This window comes from Xiphophorus hellerii, chromosome 6, assembly GCF_003331165.1.
Source record: "Xiphophorus hellerii strain 12219 chromosome 6, Xiphophorus_hellerii-4.1, whole genome shotgun sequence".
Lineage (NCBI taxonomy): Eukaryota > Metazoa > Chordata > Actinopteri > Cyprinodontiformes > Poeciliidae > Xiphophorus > Xiphophorus hellerii.
Window position 1 is genome coordinate 27,740,898 of NC_045677.1, and position 25,019 is coordinate 27,765,916.

Below are 25,019 nucleotides of genomic sequence, written 5' to 3' on the forward strand. Positions count from 1 at the left end.
TAAAATTCTGTTCTGGATTTAACAATGAAGGGAAGCTAAAATAGGAGAAATATAATCTCACCGCTTCATTTTACACTCTAACAATTTTTTTACACTTCATCGTTTTATTTGCTCAACAAATTTCAGATTCATTTTTGTGTTGCTTAAATTCAGAAATTAAATAATAGACCTTAAAAAAAGTATTTTAAAAGGGCACTTTTTTCGTCTAGGGGAAAGTACTGTAGCGCCACCTAGTGTTTATCTGTGCACATTGTCGCATAGAAATGATCATGAAGCATTTTCATCACTAGCTTTTTTTAAAACCACTTCTGGATTTTTATTTTTCCTCTTTCCTCAAACGTTTGGACCCTTCAGAAGGATTTGTGATATGAACAGTGTTTGGCCTCTGTGTGTTTGCGGCTCAGTCAGGGTCCCATTCTTCCTCTGAATCATCCATTGTGCTCCTCTAACTTCCAGCCGGTCTCTCTGGGTTCAGCTTCACTGTTGACACTCAACCAAACAGCCACAACATCCTAAACAATAACAAGCTTCTGGCAGAGAAAATTGGACCGTCTCTCCAGACAAAGGAAGACAGGACAACAATTACCGAATGTATTCACAGATTTTTATGTATATCTCACAGGAAAATATGAAAAAGCTTTCAAAGTGCCAAAAACTCAGTTTTTGTTTTTTTGAAGATGACTGAACATAAAAGAAAAGCAGCGTGACAAACGTGGTCAGGATTTATTTTTCTGAACATCCAGACTCGCTGACAGTCCAGTTCAGGTTTTCCTGGACAGAAAAAGCAAAATACAGTAAATATGAAATGTGTGTTTCTCTTATGTTCTGGTTACAGACTGGATTCAAGTCTTTGTCAATTTTTAAAGTAAAATGATGAAACAAATTCCACTGGTCAGGAGTAAAATATGGAATCTGAAATGGATGGATGATGAACAGCTCAATGGAGAACAGATGGATGAATGGATGGATGATGAACCAATGGATGGATAAATTAAAGGATGGATGAATTGATGTTGAATAGATGGATAGAAGGAAGGATGGGCAGATTGATAAATGTTTGTATTAATGGACAAATGGATGGCTAGACAGTTGGATGGATGAATGGATGACAAATAGATTGATAATGGATGGATGTTGAATAGATTGATAAATAATAATGGGTGGGTGGATGAACAGTTGGATGGATAGATGAATGGAGAAAAGGATGAATGGGTGATGAATAGATTGATATTGAATGGATGGATGGAGACACCAGTCATGGTCATAATGTCCAAGGAGACATCATGTTTTCTTTGGTCATGTTTTGACCGGCTGTTGGGCGATTGGATCACTGCCTGTAACTCATTACATTCTCTTCCTCAGACGGTAATATCCTTAGTAAGTGAACATTTACACCAGAGAAGCCCAACTCTGGTAATCAGGTGTCTTTTCTAACATAAACGATGATGATGATGATGTCATCGGCCCCGCCTCTAACAGAAGAATAAAAATGTTGGATTAAATGTTGCAGATTGAGGCTTCCATGCTCCACTCGTCCGTTTGTGTATTTGTTGCTCTCCACGCAGGTATGAGAGTCATTTTCACATCAAGCTAAGATGTTTCTAGTACCAATTCGAGGTTTACAAAGCAAAGAGACTGTTTTGAATAAAATGTTTATCGCTAACAAAGCCTGAATAATTATGTTCACATTGGTAATCATCGTTCTTTTCAAGTTTCCTTTTACCCTCCAACACAGTCGAGTTAATGAAGCTCTTCAGCTCACAAGATGCACAAAGCTGCCTCTCTGCACCAGCTCTGCAGCGACCCACAAAAAAACCTTCAAGGAAATCACTTAAAAAAGAAAACAGTTCACGGACTTGTTTAAAAAACTTAGAAAATGATTTTATAGTGAGATTGTAAATAATATTTGGAAGGAAATACAATGCTTGTTGATATCTAAGTTTCTTCAAATTGATTATTTTTCTGGAAAATATGTAATTTCAATAAGGAATAAAAAAATATTGTACTGCTTTCCAAATTTGACATTCCTATTTAATGTGTATTGATTATTTTTTTGATGGTCATCATCAAAATGTTTCTTACTGGTTTTCACTGGTTGGTGTTTCTTTGACTTTATATTTTTGTGTTTTTATGACAAAGCGCTTTGAACTGCTTTGTTACTGAGATATGCAAATAAATTTGAGTAATTCATAAATATTTAACAACATTTTTCCCAATTGAGAAAGCATTAAAAACAATTATTTTGTAAATCTCTAAAAAAAAAAAAATTACAACTTTTAGTCAAACTTTTCTCAATAATATCAGTTTAATTTACTATAAATCTCAGGTTTGGTTTTTATTTTGGTTTTAATTCTTTATTGTGGTTTTGTTGTTGTTGTTTTGTTTATACATTCCTATCCCTATATTCCTATTTTAGGTGTGTTATTAGATGACTATTTAAGATATAATGTCTGGAAAGCATTCTAAATGTAAAATGGTCATTTCTATTATTTTTTTATGTTTTATATTATGTATTTTGTTAAATAACGGGAAAAAACTTCACTCAGCATCAGAAGGTCATTATTTTCCAAGTGAAGGTTTTGTTGGAACATTTTTATTTATTTTTTTGGTATTTAAGACAAGTTAAGTCCTGTTTTTGTGGAATAAGTGACTCTGCTGCTGTCGTAGCGGATGCAGAAAGCTGTTTGTCATCTGGATTGACAGCTGCTCTGGATAACGTTTGTCTCTGCGGCGCCTCGAGGATCACCAGGAATGTCAGGAGATTATTTCTGTCTTCATCTCCCTGCATGAACCTTCAACTACCCAATATCCGTCACAGGAAAACCAAATGGAAACACATACCGGGGTGTCCATGTGCATGTCTTTAAAACATTTAAAGATATGCACATGGACTTCTGTACGACATGTCAGCCGTGAAATCCACCTTCTGCTCTCCACTCTGCTCCTGTTTTCTGCTCTTTTTTTTTGTTGTGCAACCGCGGCTTCCTCCTATTTGCTCGTTTTGTGTCACAAATTGCCCATTGTGCTGTCCTCTCTCTCTCTTTCGCTTCATGTCACCCTGTCCTGCTCTCCTCTCTTAATTTCAGCTGAAATCACCGAGCTGTAAGCAGGCTAGCTCAACAGAAACATGGAGATGTGATATAATAACACTGCAGTCAGTAAGACTTTAAGCTTCTAATGCTGCTTGTCGTTTAAACTAGTTGATCCAGAAGGAAGACTGAACGATTAGTGGTCGCATAACTCTGTCTCTATTGTTTGACCCGGCAGCAAGCCGTTTTAATCATTGTGCTAGAAATCTGAAGCTAAAGTTGAGTTTATGCAACTTGAAGCAAATGACTAGAATATATGTTTTTAAATTACCTTTTCTAGTTGGTGAGCTCCAGCTAACGCAGAAGGCAGCTCTTTTGCCATCACAATATTTGAAACGGTCACTTTTTGAATTCATTGTCCAGACTAATGAATTGTTTTTAAAAACATTAACTCCCTTACAATTTGTACTTTGTATAATCCTAAACAAATCAACATAAAATATTCTGGACACCATACATAATATGTTTTTGCACCTGATAGACTCAGTTCGATTATAGGAACCAAAGTGCAACATTTGGCATTTTTAGCTTCTGCGGTTTGCTTTCACACTGCATTTAAAACCAGTAGTTCCCCCCGTCTCCTGTGGGGGCACTGTGCCACAAACTGCTGAAGGAAGCAACACAAAAACCGTTCAGGAAGACAAAAGCACAACTTCCTTCTTGTTGGTAAAAGACCATGAGCTATTTCTCCCGCTAGCGCTAGACAGTTCGTTTGTTTTGGTTGCATTTACCCAGAATGCCCTGTGCTGTAGTTCCTTCAGTTAGGATAGGAATGCAGTTGGGTAACCCTGCTCTCCTCACCTCGTCTGAAAGAAGGCTGATTTTATATCCGCTGAACTTTACTTGTTTCGATTTGACTATATGTTTTAGATTTTAGAAAAACAGTTTGTGATGGTGGAACAGAAAAGGTTTCTTTCTGGCATGCTCCTAAGATTAATGTTACATTTCCTGATGTTGATGACTGAAGATGCAGAAGGCTGTATTTTAATTGGTCTTTGGTGTGAAATGCTTAAATATTGGGATAAATGACATTTATCAAAAGTCTGCTTTGTAATCTGTGAATTCTTGACGATATGTGTAATACTTACTGTGCTTTTTAATTTACGTTTTTTGAGCACTGTCTCTGCTCTTTGTTTTGGTGTAAGATTTGATTATCTTGAATTTAACGACTTTGTTTTTATTAAAACATCATGGTGTAAAGAGAATGTTCTTGTTGAGAAATAAAGCATTCATTGTCAAATAAAAGCTTCAGTGCTTTCTTACGGGGCGGAGAGCATATGAAACCACATGAAAATGATTTAAAGTGTTTTCTGTTTGTCCGCAGCTGGTCTTCTACGTGGTCGTTCAGACGTTGTACACACTGGGTCACAGTTTGTCTCTGATCGCTCTGACGACAGGCACCGCCATCCTCTGTCTCTTCCGGTAAGACCAAATATTTCAACAGTATGTTATGTCTATGGCAGCATGAAAACATGTGCTGCAGTAACTGCGGTATTTAATGTTTATTTTTTAGCATTTTCCTTGAAGGCTGATTTTCATAAACTCATTTAAATTATTATTCACTCATTTTGTATGTGCAAAATGCTTCTGACAGTGTTCACTCTTTGCGTCCCTCATTCTTTTTCTGACTGCTAAAGACTTGGGTTTTAATGCTGATTTATCTTTTGTGCCCTGCGAATAACCTTACAAACCTGATGTACAACTCGTTGGGGAATTTTCTTGCCTGTCGTCTTTGCCTCAGTGTTGGCTGATGAGGCAAAAATGACTCAAAAAATGTCTCAACTCATTGAGTTTCACTACTCCTGCCATTATAATACTGTGTGTTTGTTTGTGGTTTGCTCAAGACTTTTACTGACTTGTTACAGAATCTTGACCTAAATCTGATAGAAACCATTTTGAATGAATTAGAGTGAAAACTGTGAGACGGATAATCTCATCCAACATCAGTGCTTGACCTCACAAATGACAAAATAGTCAGCGGCCTCCAATAAATATTTACATTTTAACACACAGATTTAAACTTGGTAAAGCTTTAATATTAGAAACTGGACATCATTGAAGTTTTAGTTTTAGTGTAAATACAAGCCTCTTAATGATTTGCTAATAAAACATATGTCAACTATTGGATTTTGTACAAAAACTGTATTTTAGGCATTATCTGAAAATTGTTGAATGGAGACCATAAATAGGGTGTCCGAAAAAACTTTTAAACTTTCCAGCTGGGAAAACCGACGACACATTTACAGTATTTGACCCTTTGACCCTTTTCTTCACTTGTTTTATACTTTCTTTTAACGGTTCTTCAAACTTTGATTGTAAATCTCCAGGTTGCACAGACGGCAGGCGATCAAACTTGTAATAATTACCTCATGCTAAGCATCTTCAAGCTAGTAATCAAGACCCCAGAATAATTAAGACACTTTTGTATTCAGCTCCCTCTGAATGCTTTTAGGTATTAATTTTCTGTCTAAGTTCTTGTCTGTTATGCTTTATTCAAAGTTTTGCACTTGTCATAAAAATTAAATGTTTTTGTTCCATTTCCTCCCTTTTTTCCTTTCATTTGATTGAATTTTCTTTAAAAATCCTTTGAAAGTTTTTGATTGCCATCAAAAACTGAAGCCACATTTTATGTTTGAAATATTTAATTTTAAGCCACCAAAGTCTTTGTCCATTTCTTTGTCCCTCTGTGCTTTAATTGGACAGATCAGTAGAGCTTGAGAAAGAGCCTCCAGTGAGTTTAATTGGATTTTAAATTGACTCTGCGACTAATGGATCACATTTGCATTTCACAGCTTTCTCATTTCTCAAGTTAAAAGTGTTTGTTTCTGCAGGTCATGAGAAATTTAATTATTGTTTTCAGCTCTAACGTTTTAATTGCATTAATTACATTTTTGAGAAAACAAAATAAAGACTATTGCAAAGAAGGTAGAGCAAGTTTTTTATGACTAAGAGAAAAATGTTGCACCTCCTAAGATTATAATTGAAAAATGTATAGATCAAATGTTTTTGAATCATTGTTAATGCTTTTAAATAATTCAAACAACACATTTTTCTAGATGATAAATTGTCCTAGAAGTCGTTTTGAAACCATTTTCAAGCTCAGTAACTTTAAATTCCAGCAAACATTCAACAAAGAAACCAGAAGATATTTTAAATATCCCAAATAAATAAATAAATGAATAAAATAACCAAAAGAACAACAAAAATTAGTTTCAAAGTCTTTGTAAACATTGTTTTTCAAAACAGGCGATAGTTGAGTCTTTTGTCAAGCTTGTTCTAATTTATCATGAGATTTATTGCTTATTGTGACAGTTTATAACTGTTGCATTGTCACATCAACAAATATTTTACTAATTTACCTCTTTTATCTTTATTTTGTGCAACGTTTGCACAGGAGGCTCCACTGCACCAGGAACTACATCCACCTCAACCTCTTCATCTCCTTCATCCTGAGAGCCGTGGCCGTCCTCGTCAAAGACGCCATCCTCTTCAACCGAAGCTCGCAGTGCTCCAACCAGCCGTCTCTGGTGAGGTCACGACTTCTCCTCAGCCAGAAAAACGACGAGTCACTCCAACGTTAAGGAGATTTCACAGAGACGGACACAGTAAAGTAAAAACAAAGCCACAAATTATACCAGCAAGAAAGCAGTTCAAAGTGCTTTACACCATAAAAAATAATATGAAACAAGCAGTAAACATTGTCATCAAACAAAAGCACATAAAATATTTCCATCAATGTTCCATTTACTACTAATCAAAGGCAACTCTAAATAGGTGGGTTTTTAGCCTTGATTTAAAGGCACGCAGTGTTTCGGTATCTTTTTAGTTTTCTGGAAGTTTGTTCCAGATTAGTGGTGCATAGAAGCTGAATTCTGCTTTTCTGTCGTGGTTCTGGTGAAACTGCGGCCACTGCAAACAAACTAAAACTCAAAAATCCAGTGTTTAAATGTGAAAGGGGCATAAATCTGTGGTTTGCGTGTTTGTTGGGTTAATTTTCTGCCGCTTTCTGTGCAGTCACGTCCAGCCTGAATGCACAATTACTTAAACCCGGGTCAATGACTTCTGCTTTGACCCAGGAAATGAGGTCACATGCAAATGGGAGAACAACCCATATTCAGTGAAGGTCTTACTCAATTAGAGAATATTTCTAGGTTAGATTAATATGGAGAATTTCTTTTTGTTTTCAAAACGTTACATTAAAAATTGCATTAAAAGTGACAACTTTGCAGTAGAAATGGTGATATATTCACCTCTTTTATTCATTACACTGCAGTTTCAGCCCAGAAGAAATCATAAATTTTATTAAATTATGGTCTGTGATTTGTTATATGTATTTATTCCTTTATTTCTTTGTTTAATTGAGGCACATACTATGTTTGTAATATCACCTGCCAAAACATTTTACATTTTCCCATCTTTACATCATTTCAGGAAATGAGTCATTTTTAACAAGGAAATGTTTCCAGGTTTCAGTGTTGGAGTTACAAAGTTTTCTTTTCCTAATGTGTTGGACTATTTATATTTATCACTATGATGCTGATTTTATTTATGTAATTTCACTCTCAATATTTAAACACGTTTTTAGAAACAAATTTAGACCCAACAGGATTTTTTTTATCACAGCTCTTCATGTTGTGAAACCTTATTGTACTTCCATAACATCCTCAGTGTTTTTGAACCCCTAAACCAATAAAAGTTTCTTTTCTTTTGCCCTTAATCTGACTTTACTCATGTTTGTCCTCTACCTGCCTTACATCTAACATTGGGAAAATGTTCTGATAACTGCAGGGACTCTGAACTTTAAACTGCTTGTGACATTATGTGCTGCAAAATGACGTTTGTCCTCCCAATGACCCAATTTTAAAGCAGAACAAAGAGCATCACAAACAGATTAATTAATTCTGCTGTTCTGGACAGAAAGAGATTTTAAAAGTCCAACAATAGGAAATAAGTTTTATGGAGTTCTGCAAAAGTTTTCACACCTCTTAAAACGATTTTGCTGCAGTCCATGGTAACAAAAGATGCCTCAACCGAGTAAAGACCAAGAGGCGCTGAACACAAATGAGCATATTTTCATTTGAATAATATTTGTCTCTTTCCACCTCCCCATTACACGACACAGTATTAGGGCACAGTAGGTAGAAAATAAGAGTAAACTCTGAAATTTTGAGATTAATCTCTGTAATTTTCTAGAAAAAACTTTGAATTGTCTGAGTGTGAAAACTTGAAAATTAGTTATCTTAGAAAGCTTAGAAATGTTTAGATTAATCTCAGAAATTTTGTAGAAAAAATATGGAAATGTCTAATGACTTTGGAAAGTCAAGAATTTGTGACTTTTAGAAATTTAAAAAAGTTGAACATTTTCAACTTTTGAAACTCAGGAAATGTCCTTTTTTTATTTGGAAATTTTCTGTAACTCTTAATATGGTTGAATATTTTGGTGGAAATTTACTCCTTTCTTCTATCTAAAACAAACAGTCACCATTTGCAGTGAGTGTATTACTGCACATATTAGAAACCAAATTTAATGTTGATTTGTCAGAAATTTGAACTGGTGTTTAATTAGCAGCTCTGTGTGTTTCCTTCAGGTGGGATGTAAAGCCAGTTTGGTGTTTTTCCATTATTTCATCATGGCTAACTTCTTCTGGCTGCTGGTGGAGGGCCTCTACCTCCACACACTGCTGGTGGTCATCTTCTCCGAGAACCAACACTTCATCATTTACATGTTTATCGGCTGGGGTAGGTAACCCGATGAATGGCAGATTTAAAAAATCATTTGTATAATATAACAAAAGAGGCATTTTTCAATGTTTGACATTAAATTAGATAAAACTTTTTCTGTTGTCCATCTGTTCCAGAATAATAAGAGAGACTGTTTTTACTTTAAGTTAAATTTTCTTTCTGTTTGGTAGAATTGCTAAATAAACATTTGGATTTCCTTCCACAAGCTTCCCCCAATAATTTGTGGGAATTTTTGTCCCTGTTTTTCTTAAAGTTTTTCAGTTCAGACCGCTCATTTTCTATAAAACTAACATCAGGGCTTTGTAACCACTTTTCCTAAACATTCACTCTGTTTACCGAAATCCACTTTGTAACTACTTTGGCTCTATTTTTCAGGTCATGGTCTCATGGAAGAGCCATTCATACCCAAGCTTTTATTTCCCTGATTGTGTCCACATAATGTTCTTTTCTCATGACATCTATTTTTGGAGTTTGTATTTTACAGTCCAGATGTTGTTTTTAGGCTTGCAAGTTTCACCATTTTCTTCCAAATGTGACATTGTTGATGTATAATCCCATATTCTTGGGAGTAATAAAATATTTTTGAATTAAATCTAATTTAATTTGTACTTCTGGGGTTGTTTTTGTTATTATTTGGGAACATAGACTATATAGTTCAAACGTATCTACAGGATGTGGGAAATCTCAGGATGTATTGTTGTCTTACAGAAATCGCTACAAAAAATGGCTAATTTTTTTTCAAGATTTAGTTGGAACTAAGTGGTGCATTAATTGTTGCACTTTTTTCATGCATCAGAAAGTTTATTATATGTCCAAAACCAAAGAGTCTCAGGAGACACTATGAAATTATAAAAAGTAAATTTAAACCTAAATTTTTTAAGACTACAAAGCACTAATAATAAGAATATTTGAGAAATAAGCAAAAACTGTTAGTAGCAGAGGACTAATTTTTCATTTTCAAAGTTCTTCTTTGTGATTTGATATAAAAATCTCTTTTATTCAGGAATCCCCACTGTGTTCGTCTCTGTGTGGGTAATGACCAGGATTTACCTGGAAGACACAGGGTGAGTTCCTCTGTTACCCATCTGTCCATAAACAACTTCACATCCGACTCACTCCAACATAAGATGTGTGAAAATAATTTAAATTTACTATTTTGAACAATGTAGAAAAATCCAGATTTTAATTTGACTTTTTATTACTTCACATGTAAAGGATTTGTTTTCCACTGATGTTCCTTGTAGATGCTGGGAAAGGAACGACAACCCCATTCCCAACTGGGTGATCAACGGCCCAATTGTAGTCTCCATTTTGGTAGGTTGATGTTTAAAAATTAGTACATTTATGAGGCTAGATGTAAATGTACAACTTATTGGAGGTGTTGGAATGTTTCTCTTTTTTTTATTTTCTGGAAATCTAAACATAAACGAAGTAAAAAATGGTTTTTTTGTGCTGCTTTCCAAGTATGAATTAAAGACAAATAAATGCTACTGATGGCTCCATCTTTTGGGGTCTTAATAAGCCTGAAAAAGCTGTCTAATTAGCATGCACCAGTGAGCTTTGCTCCAGCAGTAGCTGTGCTTTCAGGTTTGAGAAATCCTCGTCTGTGGACATTAAAATCACCGGACTTCCTGCTGGTTTTCCTCCTGCTGACCGGCATCCCACAGTCAGCTCTGTCAACCTTTAAAGGTCTCTGCAGGGAGAAGTTACTCTGAAGAAACGGAGCCATGCAGCCATTAAACATGCTGCAGCTGTGGGGACAGGGATGCAGTTTTATGCATTTTAAAATCCAGAAATTTTACTCAAGTAAGAGCAGAGATACTTCATAATAAAATTACTCAAGTTAAAGTAAAAAGAACAGCCAATAAAAATACTCCTAAAAGTACTTCTTTTTTTTTTCAAAAAAGTTACTCAAGTAAATGTAACTGAGGAAATGTAATAAATTACTCCCCAACTCTGCTTAAATCATACATTCAGAAACTTCATATTTCTGCTTTAAGTTGTCAGTTATTTCATGATTTTATCCTTCTGTCTCCAGGTCAACTTCATCCAGTTCATCAACATCATTCGGATCTTGGTTCAGAAGCTGCGATGTCCTGACATCGGCGGCAACGACCAATCACAGTACAGGTAACTGTTACAAACATCCCACACAGACATCCTGCTATCCAAACCCTGCTTTTATTTAGCATTTATGCTAATAATCGCTGATAGGAGCTGACAATATGTGTCAACACTTGTGTGTTTATACCTGCTCAGTCAGTCGGAGTAAATTCAGCTGAATGCTTCAAAATATATTTAGAAAAACAGATCAGCAGAGTTTGTGTTGTGCATTTTGTATTCTCCAGCTGTCAGAAATGCTGAGGGTTTCCTAACACTAACTGACCAAGGCAGCGTCTCATGATGCAGCCTTTAAAAAGAGGATGAAATCTCTGTTTTTGCCGTGTTGCATCTTTTTCTACCTTCTGATGAAGCCTCCCAACTAGAAACTATGTTTTGAAGCTTCAAGCGTCTTTGTCCTGAAATCTGAGCTTTGTTGAACTTATACAGTAATAAAAGGTAGAAGGAGAAAAGCTAGAAAAATCCAGTTTGCTCCACAGCTGACTTGATTATTATCCCTCATTTAGACCTGAAATTCTGACCAAACCTTGAAGAAACTTTACCAAATCTGTGAATGTGTTTTGTTCCTCTGAGATTTGGTTTTGAATCTTATTTGTTTCATGTTTTAAATAAGTTTTTGTCTCGTTCTTCTCTTTGTGTTTATATGTAGTCAGGTATTTCCTTACGTTTTATTTGATATGTTATCATCTGTGTTTATTCTTGTTCTTTTCTCACTGAGCTGTTGCACATCAGTATAATCACTCACCTATTTTTATCACCTGTCCTGGATTAATACCTCTCACTTTCTCTTTAATAATTGTCAAATCTTGTGTTATTGTAGAATCATGTTGATTCTTCCCCTATTTGAACATTATAAATTTATTTTTTACAATTAAATTCACATACATGATTCTGTCAGTCTCCTACTAAAAAAATATTTTTCATCAATATTAAGGATTTATTGACTTTAAACCAAATTCCTATATCTTGCTGGAAAGTTACTTGTAAATTAGTTTTATTTTTTTTCAAGTGCAGGAAGGCCTTTGCACTAAAAAGCAGACTAAAAAATGTGGTAATATTTTGTGTTTTGCAATGTACAGTATCTATTAAGATAATCTACGCAGTAAGTGGTCAGTTGATCAAACATTTATATTTTTGTAATTTTGGAGAAAGCCAGAGGAGTCATAAAGTTCATATAAGCAGTGGGAATATGTAAACAAAACTAAAATCCCAGGCCGGGATTTGGACAAACTGTTAGATTTGAATGTTTTCTCTGCTTGTCGTCAGGCGGCTGGCCAAATCCACGCTCCTCCTCATTCCCCTGTTCGGGATCCACTACGTCGTCTTCATCGACGAATCCATCACTGAAGACTATAAGATATTTTTTGACCTGGCTCTCGGGTCCTTCCAGGTGTGCTTGCTACATTCTTTAAATAATTATAATAATTAGGCATCTTTTGCGCTCGATTTTACTGAATGCAGTTGTTTTTCCAGGGTTTGGTTGTGGCCATCCTGTACTGTTTCCTGAACAGTGAGGTGAGTTCTAATAAATCACCAATAAAAGGCCAGAAATGTTTTAACCTTTTCACCCAAAAGTCGTTTTCTTGTTACAAACATCTCACTATTTATCTGTAGGATTAATGCTGGCCTAATATTTGCAGCTATAACAACTTCATCTTCTGTCTTTTTCTAATTCATCCCATATTAGGTTAGCCGGGTTGAGATCAGAACCAGAGTTGGGTTAGTTAGTTACATTTACTTAAGTAACTTTTTAGATCTGTTTTGATCAGTTACTCACTACTTGAGTAACTTTTTAACCAATTTTTTTTCTTCTTCTTCTCACAATCCTGATTTTAATCTCAAAAGTCTGACTCTTTTCACACAGCTTTGGCTTTTCACAAAATTTTGACTTTAAGCTCAGAATTCTGACTTCTTAAAATTGTTTTCAAGACTTTAAACTAAAAATGTTGATTTTGTTCTATCAAAATTTTTACTTTAATCTCAAAATTCTGACTTTTCTTCTCAAGTTTGACTTTTTTCTCAAAATGAGGACTTTTTTTCTGAATTCTGATTTTAATCTCAGTATTCTGACTTTTTTTCTCAGAAGATTAAAGTCCAAATTATTAGAAAAAAGTCAGAATTCTCAGATTAAAGTCAGAATTACTGTTTTGTTTTATTTTTGTTCAGTAGCCCTGATCCGTTCCTATACACTTGAGTAATTTTTACTACTTTTTGTTGAAGTAGTGTTGCTCTGTTTTTTGGCTACTCCTCTGGTTTGGACCAGTTAAAGTCTCCAGCACCAAACAAGCAGCCATGTTGGAACATTGCAAGATTTAGAGCATTCGGTAGAAACATAATAACATTTTTGTGATAATTTACAGCAGTTCTTGGAGTTTAAAACATGTTTCGCTCAGGTTCAGGGGGAGCTGAAGAGGAAGTGGCGCAGCATGTGTCTGAACTGCCACCTGAGCAGAGTTAGACACTTCAACAACAACTTCGCCTCCAGGAACGGGTCGGAGCAAACCATGCAGTTCCAGCGCAGCTCCAGAGCCCAGTCCATCCTGCAGTCCGAGACCACGGTTCTGTGAGTCCCGGCCGGGCGTTTCACGCAAAGCGACACAGAGGGAAACGCACGCAGCCCCCGCGTTGACCTGGGTCAAACCGTTCCACAAATTCTCACTGAGAAAGAGCCGCGATCTGACAGGAAGGACACACAGGAGCAGAGTTACAGTTACTCAGTTACATTTACTTGAGTAACTTTTTTGACTAGAAGTACTTCTTAATACGCTGTAGATTTTACTTATATGAATTATTGTCAGTTTCATTCTTAAAACAAGAAAATTTCCACTTAACTTTATATTTTGCTCTGTCTGATTATGTAATTTTTAAATATTAAATGACTGATAATTTGATCCATTACTCAGCACTTTTTACCAAATACGTTTTTTTTTTTTTACTCTTGAGTAATTTCCTGGACGTCTACATTTTGCTTTTACTTGAGTAAAATCTTTGGACAGATTTGGGCGTGACCTGCATTTATTTTTGCAAACTTTGGTTTCAGCTTTAGAAATATCTGCAGGAGTTTCCTCAGAGCTCTGAGAGTTTTACATTTCGACTGATTCTGCTGGAGGTTTAAAATGAATGTTTCTCATTAAATATATTTGAGGAGCTTTTTTGGTTTATCTTTTTGTCATCTTAATGTGCATGAAGCCATCAGTTTTGCTGTACAAAGTGGGTAATGATATAAATAAAAGGAAGACCAAAACTGTTTGGTCTGCAGAGGAAAACTGTCTCAACATCACAAAACAAAAACAATCGTTATAGCAACGTATGATGAAAACAAGATGGCAGCGTTAACGACTAGAGTGAATATCTTTTGTAAATCAGAGGCACCAAGCATAACATGACTCTTAGGAAAAACTGTATATAAGCAGTGAATGTAGCTTTCTGTTAAAGGTGCCATGTTTGGCTAATGAGTCAGGAATCAAATAAACCGGTTGGTACTGTCCTTAAATTTTCCATTTGCTCCTTTAAGAGGCTTTGTAGGTAAATTGCGTCATTTTTATGGAGTTATTAATCTCTTTTGTATCGATTTTTGCATGAGAGATCCTCAGAGGTTACACTGCAAAAACATAAAACCTTACCAAGTTTGTTTTGGGGGTTTTTGTCTGTATTTCTAGTGCAAATATCTTGGTACCCTTGAAAAAGGACAAAACTAACATACAAGAAACTGTTCAGCAAGATACAAGAGCTTGTTGTGAGTCAATAATTTCTTAATGATGAAAAAATCCTTGTTTTATCAGCCGATTATTTCACTTATAACAAGGAAAAAATGTCTTTTTCAAGTTAAACACAAGCTGAAAGTTTACTTGTAAATTAGTTTAGTCTTATTTCAAGTGTACTGAGATATTTGCATTAGAAACCAAAAATACTTGGTAAGACTTTGTGTTTTTGCAGTGGAGTAGGGTGGCAGACCTGAATGATGCCGCCATTTTGTCCAAACTGGGCACCAGAACTCACAGAACAAATAAATGTACTTCTGCTGAAGGCGATCGAGTCCTGCTCCGTGTTTACTTATGATGTTAGCTAATGGTTTGACTTTAAAGAAGCTTTTATGATTCTGCATTTTAGAAATACAAATATTTTGAATTTGACTAGTTAAAGTTTTATTGTTAGCCCAGCATAATTTTAACATTTAAAAAGAAAAAGTTAAAATATGGGAAAAAAATATTTTTTTGGATTCTGATCGACCGAAGACATAGACATTTAGGAAGGATGATGTTTCAGCGTAAAGTGATCGATTTTATGCCCATATCTCAATTTATTATGCTATGAGGTTAACAATATTTGTATTAAATATTAACTGAAGGTGTGAAGTAGCTGCTTGCTGAAATGCTTTTGTGATGTTAATGAAATTGTGCTTAAATATGTGAGAATGAAATAATGCAGAAATGGTCGTTTTATCCTTTTGAAACACTTGCAAAAAATGTCAAAATGCCTCAGAAACATCATTTTGCCTGTCCTTTTAGAGGACAGGCAACAGAGGAAAATTCAGGTGTTTCCCATTTTTGTTAAAATCTTACAACGTAGCATTAATTTTAACGGAAAGATGAAGTGTATTTGTTTTTCTCTGAACACAGTATAACAGGTCTTTCACTTGAGCAGGAAAATGAGTAGCATCTTTAAAAGTTTTGAATCGAACCTGATTTGGTAAACTGTGCTCCTGTTTGACCCAGGTCAGCTCTTCAGCTCAGGTTGTCTGAGCTTTTTCATGCTGCACTGATGATTTACAGTGCAGTTTGTACCAATTCAGAATCTGGAAAATGGTCTAATTTTAATGTACTTTTCTTAAGCTGCTTTTGTTAAAATGCTGTGCATGTTCTGAATGCTTTGCTAGCTGCTTTGATGGGTCTGAGCTTGTGTTCGCTGCTGCAGTAAAGCAGTGATAATGTTTTTAATTATAGAACGAGAGCTCATGAAAGCGTGTAATAATTGATATTTAGCACAGTGCTCACAGTTAAACTGCAGATTTTTCACAGTGTTTTGGTTTTTGCTCAGAGAAGAGATGAACGTGAGATATTTTCTAAAAACTACATGAGAGAAATTCAACTAAAACTCTCCAAGAAGAGTTTAATGTGAATCTAGATTGTTTTAATGTTCTTTATCTTTCTGTAGATATTTATTCACACTCACTGCCCGTCTGAAAAGGATTTTTGTCTCATTTTCTTGTTATGAAGAGAAATATTGGAAAGCAAACATTCACATTTCTTTAAACAACAACATTTTGAAACTACAACAGTAAGTTATTAACAGTAAACTTCTTTAACAATTGAAAACATGGGTGCATAAACAACAATTAAATAACATTATTTCCATCCAGCAGGTTGTTTTGTTCTTCTTGTCTCAGGAAATGAATTTATCAGAACATCTTTTTGCTGATTTATATCTGTATTATTAACTGCAACATAAATATCTCCACTGAGAGTCTTAAGTTTCCCATTTATTTTCATATTGGCGTTTCAACAAAAATCTCAATTTAACAAATGATTCTGAGACTTTTGTGATTCAAATGACTGATTTGGCCTGAAAAAGCTAATATTTCTTCTGACAGACTTATTATTTTCACTCATTCACTTTTAACTTCACTTATTTCTTTAAAGTGTCAAAGTTTCACAGTTCTTAGATAACAGTAATACAATTTCTCTCCAGTGTTTAGTATTTTAAAGCAACACATTTTTCTTTGTAACCTGATTTGAGGACATTAAAATTAAACAACCCAGAATTATTCATACTCTTGGCAGGTTTAGATATTAATCTAAATCTGATATGTAGATCTGATAATTGATGTTAATAGTCCAAAGAACAAAGATACCGTAATATATGTTAAAATGCTCAGTGGAAACTATTTGGCACTACAACAGAAGCTACGGTAATATCTGCAGTCTCACTGCAAAAATATTACCGTTTATTTTTACAAAACTAACTTACGAGTAACTTTTCAGCAAGATACAAGAGCTGGTTTTAACTAAATATTTTTTATTATTATTTTGATGCTTCCATTATAACATTTTTCCATTGTTATGAGGGAAATAATCTGCCAATGGAACCTGCACTTCTTTTAAAGTTCAAACCTGATTTTGACAGGATTTGGTATAATTTTGGGTTTTATTGTGTAAATCTTGAAATGTACCTGAAATTTATTGGTAACAGAAACTCTTCAACTCATAATTGAGGCGGATAAATGTTTATCAAATGCTTTTAATATTAACCGCCTTCTTTCTTTGCTTTTACTGAATTATCGTTTTAGTGTATTGCTAAATATTCTGTTGTATATTTATTTTCAAAGAAAATAGATCAGCTTTTGCTATGAATATTAAATATTGCATTACATTGTTGCTATAAAATAAACAAAAACTGACACTTGGCTTAAGGCATACAGAGAGACAACCAGCTTTCTGGTATTATTTCTCCAATTTCACATTATTGTTGTGTTCTAAATGTCTTAAGTGAGTGCCAATAATTTTTGTTAGTGCTCTTTCTGTATTTAGTACTTTATTAGACACAAAAAACATTTATAATAAGTCGGTCCAAGATATCAATGTGCCTTAAAGACGTCGCAGTAGTGAAATCTCAAACTGATCCCAACTGGATCGCAAAAATGTTGAGCGTAAATCTTTTGCCCTAAAATTGTTAAAAAAGTAGATTTTATAAATGCAACTTAATTTTTTTCTATGTAGCTATAGATATCAACAGAGAATGTTTTACTTTCTAGATTCAGCCACATTTACCATGACAATAACTAGTAGCCAAGTATAGCACCTGGTGGAACCCCAAATAACTTACATAACAGATTAACTTCAACTGTTAATATTCAATAATTATGTAATTTTACTTTTTCAGGTGTTTTTGCTCAGGCTTTCTTTTACATAAAAAACATAACAAGGCACCACATGTGTAAAAACATTTTGCGTTTGCACAGATTTAAGGAAACAGAAAAACATCAACTCGTTCTGACATGAAGCTGTATGCCTTAAGAAAAGTGTTTCCAAAAATCTCACATTTCACTTAGTTTTCACTTTGTGTTTCTTCTGTGCAACCACAAGTTCTTAAACACACTGCCATGTAGAACGCACTGTTTTCTCAATGTTAATATTTAATATATATTATTGATCATTGGCTCCACTTTGAACCATTGTACTTGTATTGAGACACAATGAATGTCATGCTAGATATGATAACGGTTGTCTTTCTAAGCAATGTACTGTGTGAATGTAGCTTTTTGATGTTTTTTGGGTTATTTTGGAAATTTGAACTCAAGAAGTAGATTATTATTTGTTTATTGGAGATGGTGTTTATATTAATTTCTTGACTTTGTATTATCCAAATTAAAGAATCGCATTTCAACAACTTTATCCGTGTGAGAAAATAACTCATAATTTACAGATTTTGACATTTCTGCAGTTTGGTGAAGATAACTCTGTTTCCCATAATTCTGAATATTATGGTTGTATAAATATTAAATCTGTGTAGATAACGCATAACACCAAATCCTTATTAACTGCATATGCATTAAAGCAATATAAAGCTCGTTTTGGAATAAAAATGATTTATCCGCCCCACTTCCAATGTAGCCCTGAGCAACCACCCTCATATCAGAAACCTTCACTGATAACTAAGAATTCACTGAACACAAATAAACAATATCAGTGGGAAATTAGATGCACCTCTTGACATTTAATTACTCGACTTCTGCACTGAATTATACAAATGTCAGCTCTTTATTTTTTCTTCTGAAGTAAAACTCAACTCTGCATCTCGTCATGCTAAACCTTCAGGCGATGACTCACTTATTTAAAATCCATTACACTATAAATACAGCAAACAGTTTATTAATAAAGTGAGATGGAGTGGTGATGAAACGCCCTTGAGGCAGGTTTTAATAAAGAGTTGTGTTACACAGTAACTATAAAGCCAAATAAACCATATGACATATTTCTGGTATCTAATGACATATTTCTGCCTTTTTCTCGTCATTGAAACCAACTTTAGTTATCCATCCCAAACTTTACAACATAAAATTCCCTAAAAACTTTTTTTCTGAGATTCTCCACAGCAGAGTTGGAGATATTTGCTGGTTCCTAATTTTCGCTCCATTTTCTCCGTCTTCCACCTCTCCGGTGTCCTTCGCTCGCTCCTGCATCCTCACAGCCGGGCCTGGAGGCGGCGCGCTGGATGCTCAGTCATCTCCGGGACAACGGCCGCCCTGATTGGACCTGACAGAGGCACTGGAGGCAAAGACGCTGCTAATTGGGAAGGAGAGGAAGTGCTGGAGCGCGGCGTTCACGTTAAGGCGATGACTGAACTTTTGGCTTTGCGTCACTGGTTGTTCATGAACGGCAGAATCGTCCAAACCCAGGCTTTACCAGAAATTACTTGGAGAAAACAAAACGCCGTCGTTTGAATATTAAGAATAAAAACAGGAAAACTAATTTTTTTGTCACATTTAGATTTTTTTTCACTAAAGTATTTCTTTTAGTCAGGATGATACGATGCGAGTAAAAATAAATTATTTTTAATTGAAGGAATAACATATGGAGGAGTGCTAGGGCCTTGGAAGAAAAAATATATTATTTTACAAGAATAAAGTCAAAAAATTACAATTATCTTGTAATATAACTTTATTCTCATGTTCTGACTTTATTCTAGTATATTTTATACTTTATTCTCAAACAGTTTAGTCTTGAATTATTATTAATTTATTCTCAAAGTATTATGATTTTATTCTCATTAGTTCTACTTTATTCTCATATTATTTTGCTGTAAATGATTTATTTAATGGTGCATTCAGAAGAGTTTGACAATTGTCTACTTAAACAAAACTACAACAAAGTAGCAATTAATATTATTGGTTAATTTTAAGAACTTCAACTTTAAGTGGAAACTATTGTTTTGATTATGTTTGTGTGAAGCAATTAAAAACCAATTAGTTCCCAATGGGTAGAATTGATTGATTATTAAATATAGTTGATCTGACTGATAAACTGAAATTAAAGAACTTCCTTGTTGCCTCTGTTTGAATGAGACATAAATCTGGGCTGCTCTGTTCACCTAAAGGTTCTGATGACGGTGAAATAAATAAACATCATTTCTGAGTCGACGTTCATCATAAATCACCTTCAGATCAGTTGGTGTCTGCAGGAATGAGCTGCTGCATGCGCATAAATAACCATAACAAATACAAGAACACCGAGACGTTTTCAGAGAGATTTCTGCTTCGTTTTTCAGTAAATTTATTTATTTTCAGAATAAATCAGACGGGTTTACTGGGTCTGATGGTTCCTAAGTTTGCAGTGATTTGTGAGCAGAACGAACTTCAGTACATTTTTCATTTATCTGCACTTTTAATCGTTCTGATCGATTTAATTGTTGGTACTTTAAGCTTTTACTCCACTACGTTTACATAATGTGTTGCATTAAATGTCACACTGCTTTTTTTCCGTTAGTTTGAAAGGAATCAGTGACTTATTTGAGTTTACCAGTTCAAAAAGTGACTGTTTTTCTAAATGGTGTCAGGAAATTAAAATGTTGTTCACTATTGATCCATAAAAAGTTTGAATACAGAGTATTTTTTATTGCGATTAATGACAAACTGGAGTTGAAATGTCTCCCTTGAAAAGCAAAATCTTATAAAGTATTTTTGTTTAGTTTCTGTATTGATTTATTAAACTTGAAGTAAGACAAAAATAACTTACAAGTACCTTTTCAGTAAGACATAGGAGTTTGTTGTCAGTAAATAATTTCTTAAAATTGACAAAAAATACTAGTTCCAGTGACAGATTATTTCAAGTATAACAAGATCTTCTGTCCATGATTTAGTGAAATAATCTGGCAATGAAACCAGAACTTTTTCATTAATATTAAGGAATTATTTATTTTAAACAAGCTTCTATATCTTGCTGAAAAGTTACTTATAAGTTTTTTCATTTTGAGTGTATGAACATATTTGCACTAGAAACCAAAAATACTTTGTAAGGTTTTGTTTTTGCAAAATCTTAATGAATAAAAGAAAAATATTCATACAGTGAGCACATGTGAAGTATTTACTTTTGCTTAAGTTAATGTGGTTCTTTCACTTTTACTAGAGTAAATTCTTTTTGTACTTTTACTTAAATGTGTCGCAACGTAAACGTGATGTCAGTGAGATTCCAGTTATTACTTCATTCACATAATGTAAAATTCATTGACTGAGAAGTTCGAGGCGACTCGTTAGGGTTTGGTAAGACGGACATCCTGTCCTGGGTGTTCTGCGGTTAGACGTTCCCTGAGTTCAAAGGTCACCAGCAGAGCATGGCTTTGCGTCAACACCCAGAGGGGTTGAGCTGTCAGTCCTGTTCAGCCGTCTGAACCTGCAGCCATCAATCTGTCGCAGGCGGTCAGCGCCGACGCGCTACCTAGTCACCTTGGAGAGGGCTGAGAATGAAATCAATTCAAATGAGAGTCAAATTTAATTCCTCTCAGCTCTCGTTGACCTTAAGTCTGCCAACAAAAGTGCAAGTTCCTTCCTTTTCTCCGTCCTCAGCCTTTTTAGAGTGAATCAAATTTAAATCGAGCTCGATAGATTTACTGCTCCGCAAGCTGAATGATGTCGATGCTGCTCAACGGGAAATAAACCTTTGCAATAGTTTAAGTTACAAACAGAGATTACATACTGTAAGTGCATAATTAGTAATTTTGACTCAATTTTAGAGCTAAAAGGACGGTTACCATGGAAACATTATGTCTTTACCACAAAGCTGAGTCTGAGCTAAGTTTAGTTAGCTTCGCTAGTCGGCTTACTGTGAGTTCAAACTGCAAAAAACACAAAATCTTACCAACTATTTTTGATTGGTTTCTAGTGCAAATATCTTAGTACACTTGAAAAAAGACAAGTAAATGTTCAGCAAAATATAGGAGCTTATTTTAAGAAAATAATTACTAAATATTGATGAAAATGTACTAGTGGCACTGGCAGATTACTTCACCAATAGCAAGACATTTTTCCTTGTTATAAGTGAAATAATTATAGGAATAAGTACTTTTTTGTCATTAAGAAATTATTTACCTAAACAAGTTCCTATGTCTTGCTGACTAGTTACTACTTTGTTAATTTTGTTTTATTTAAAGTTTACGAAAATATTTGCACTAGAAACTAATTCAAAATACTTTTGTTTTTGCAGTGCATGTATTTTAATTTGCAAACTTGTAAGGATCAATCAACATTATTGCGAAGTTTTTGCCAATTTCTTTTTACATTTTTGCAAGTCCAGCTCACAACGTTTCATTTAAAAGTTACAATGTGTGTTGAAAGTTAGATAATAAGCTTCACTGCATTTTGAGACTCCCTTAAAATTAGATATGCGACATTTAAAAGTTGATATTATTTCTGAAAGTTGTCATTTAACTTCTGGAGGGCAGAAACAGCATCAAACTTTATTATATCTAGTTATTAAATTCTCATTGTGATGGCGGAGAAGTCCCTAAATGTTGAGCTCACAGTCGCCGTCGTCCTCAGGATATCGCTGCTGCCTCTCGCCGTCGCTGTCACACATTAAATCATCTCTTCTGCTCCTGATCAGCCCCAAAGCAGATCCGTGTCAGGAAGCTTAAAAACAAAACAGAATCGGCTCTCTGTCGAATTCTGTGTCTCATAAGTCCTTTTTTTTCACAGAAATAATAAACTTTCCTTCTTATTTTCGGTTCCTTCAGGATTAATTTAGGAAAAGAAGCCATCAGTGGCCCTCTGAGGCGTTTTGTGCGACACTTTTTCATCTTTTAGAGTAAGATTTATTACAGTTAAGTCCTTAAAAATATGAGGTACAAAGATACAGATTCCCATTTATTAATGATGTTTCTGCATTTATGCAGCTTTGGAGTAACTAGAACTACAAACATCGACCTACTTTTACTCAAACTCAAAGCATTCAAATAAGAAAATGATCAACCCCAAAAATGAAGAAATCTTATAACACAATCGTTTTATAAGATTGTATCTACAATCATTTAAAATTTGACCTTAGTTTATTATTGAGCAGATAAACTTTTTTTAAAGTTACAAAAAGTTTGGTTTAAATTTTCTTTTTCTTTTTTTTTTGCTGCCCTGGAGTTATTTCAATTTAACATTTTGTCAGTGTATTTGTGGCTCTGCTGTTTGTTGGGATGACTTGTTATCTGATATATTTATTGACCCATTTAGCTTTGTGAAGAAGCAGATCAGAATTTGCAGTTTGTGAATAACTGAAGGTATCTGGGCCGAGTCGTCCCGCTTTGCTTTGCAGACATTTCACTACTGACCTAAAGTTTTAATAGCGGCACCATGAAGAAAATGGTAAATTAACAGTCCAACCTGGAGTCCCTCCCCCGAGCTTTTCCAAAAATAAAATCTGATTCTTTTCATCTCTTCTTGTCTCCTGGAGCTGCAACATTTCCTATATATGTCACATTCAGTGTTCAGTAATAAGGCAACTCTTTTGCCTTCAAGTCATCTGAACTGTTGGGCTTTAAAAACTGGGACATAAAGTGATGATGTCACCTAATATCTATAATATTATGAAACGACTGCACTTATACAGCAGCTGACATTTCACCTTCACTAATATTCTATTAAGTAATTAGTATTATTTTATAGTTTTTTGTTTTAAGATTGCACCTTTTCCAATAACTGCTTAAACTTTATTATTCTATGTACCGCAAAAAATGTTAAACATTTTAATCAGACACATTTTCAATAAGAGAGATATTATGATCTTATATTTGCTTATTTTGCTCAGTTCAAGAAGAGACAACAGGTCAAACATAGAAAATATATAAATACTTTGAATTAACCAAATTCTGAAGAGAAACTTTGGTGGAAAGCCTAAAGAACTATTGATACAACTATTAATCAGCTTAGAAATCCAATTTATAAGTTTAATAAATAAAACGGTAAATTGGTAAATTATTTCCTGCTACTAGTTTTCATATGCTGCCTCCTGTCTGCTGGTGAACCTTTATATAATGCCTAAACATAAACAGTCGAAGGTTTGCAGGTGAAAAAGCAGAAACTCATCGTGAGCTGGAGCCAACGATGCGTCGCAGCAATCTCTCTTTTGTTTGAAGCTCGACTCTGTCTCTGTCGTCACTTTATTCACGTTTACTGATCAGGTCTCCGTGCAGCGTAAACAAACTGGGACCTTTTAGGTCGCTGACCTCGTCCGCCATGATCTGGGAACCGGACCCGTTTGGTAATTAAAGGGTGCAGGTCAGGAACAGCGGCTCTTTGTGTGACCTGCTGATGGGAAGATTGTGCGGCCATGTTGGAGGGTCACAAAGCTAAACTAAACTACAAGTTCACTGTAAGAGGATAAAAATAATATCCAGTAGTTTCAGTTTAATCAGGTGTGACTTTGATTTGGCCTCTTGAAGAGTTTAATAGTTTTACATCATTTTCTTACAAGTCAAGTTTGTTTGTTTTGCACATTTCAGCAACAATATATTAAATAACACCTTCCTAAATTAATGGACTCAGTCATTTTTTTGCCAGAAGTGATTTTTTTTTCTTTTTGCCTAAATCATCTTTTTACAAAAAAAACATGACTTAGGTCATTATTTTAGGAAAGTGACTATAAAATATAAATCCATGTTTTTAATCTTTGAATGTTGTATCTGAAACAAAATAGAAACGGGATGTTTTCTGTAAAGAGTATTACAGAATGTAAGGACACGTAATAAAGAAAATGTATTTTTCTTCTTGAATAAAAAATCAACTAGAAAAACTGAGATGTTTAATTTCTATGTTGCTCTTTCGCCACCTGGTGGCTTCACGGTGAATAACAACCTTTTCTCAACTTGTTTCCGTCTCTTTCATGAGAGACTGAGACCTTGCAGAAACAAAATAATTGCTTAGATGTGCAGTTACATCAATAATGAAACATTTTAATAAAAAGTAGAACTGTGTCAAGAAAAGCAAGACTGGTTTGGTCTCAAATCTATCCACACAATGCAGGTAAAGAATTATTACAGCCACACGAACCTGAATGCAACAGAAATACCAACTAAGAAAGGAAACAATAA

At 34.6% G+C, this 25,019-nt stretch overlaps 1 protein-coding gene across 1 annotated transcript in view; it reads left to right on the forward strand.

Annotated features, from left to right (window-relative positions):
* Positions 1-13,790, forward strand: part of vipr2 (vasoactive intestinal peptide receptor 2) — a 44,720-nt gene extending 30,930 nt beyond the window's left edge. Inside the window, exons 5-13 of the mRNA XM_032564781.1 lie at positions 4,414-4,511; positions 6,484-6,616; positions 8,678-8,828; positions 9,835-9,895; positions 10,076-10,145; positions 10,870-10,961; positions 12,219-12,342; positions 12,426-12,467; positions 13,346-13,790. Of these exons, the coding sequence (XP_032420672.1) occupies positions 4,414-4,511; positions 6,484-6,616; positions 8,678-8,828; positions 9,835-9,895; positions 10,076-10,145; positions 10,870-10,961; positions 12,219-12,342; positions 12,426-12,467; positions 13,346-13,519 (945 nt within the window). The 3' untranslated portion in view covers positions 13,520-13,790. The remainder of the gene's footprint in view (positions 1-4,413; positions 4,512-6,483; positions 6,617-8,677; positions 8,829-9,834; positions 9,896-10,075; positions 10,146-10,869; positions 10,962-12,218; positions 12,343-12,425; positions 12,468-13,345) is intronic.
* Positions 13,791-25,019: the final 11,229 nt, after the last annotated feature.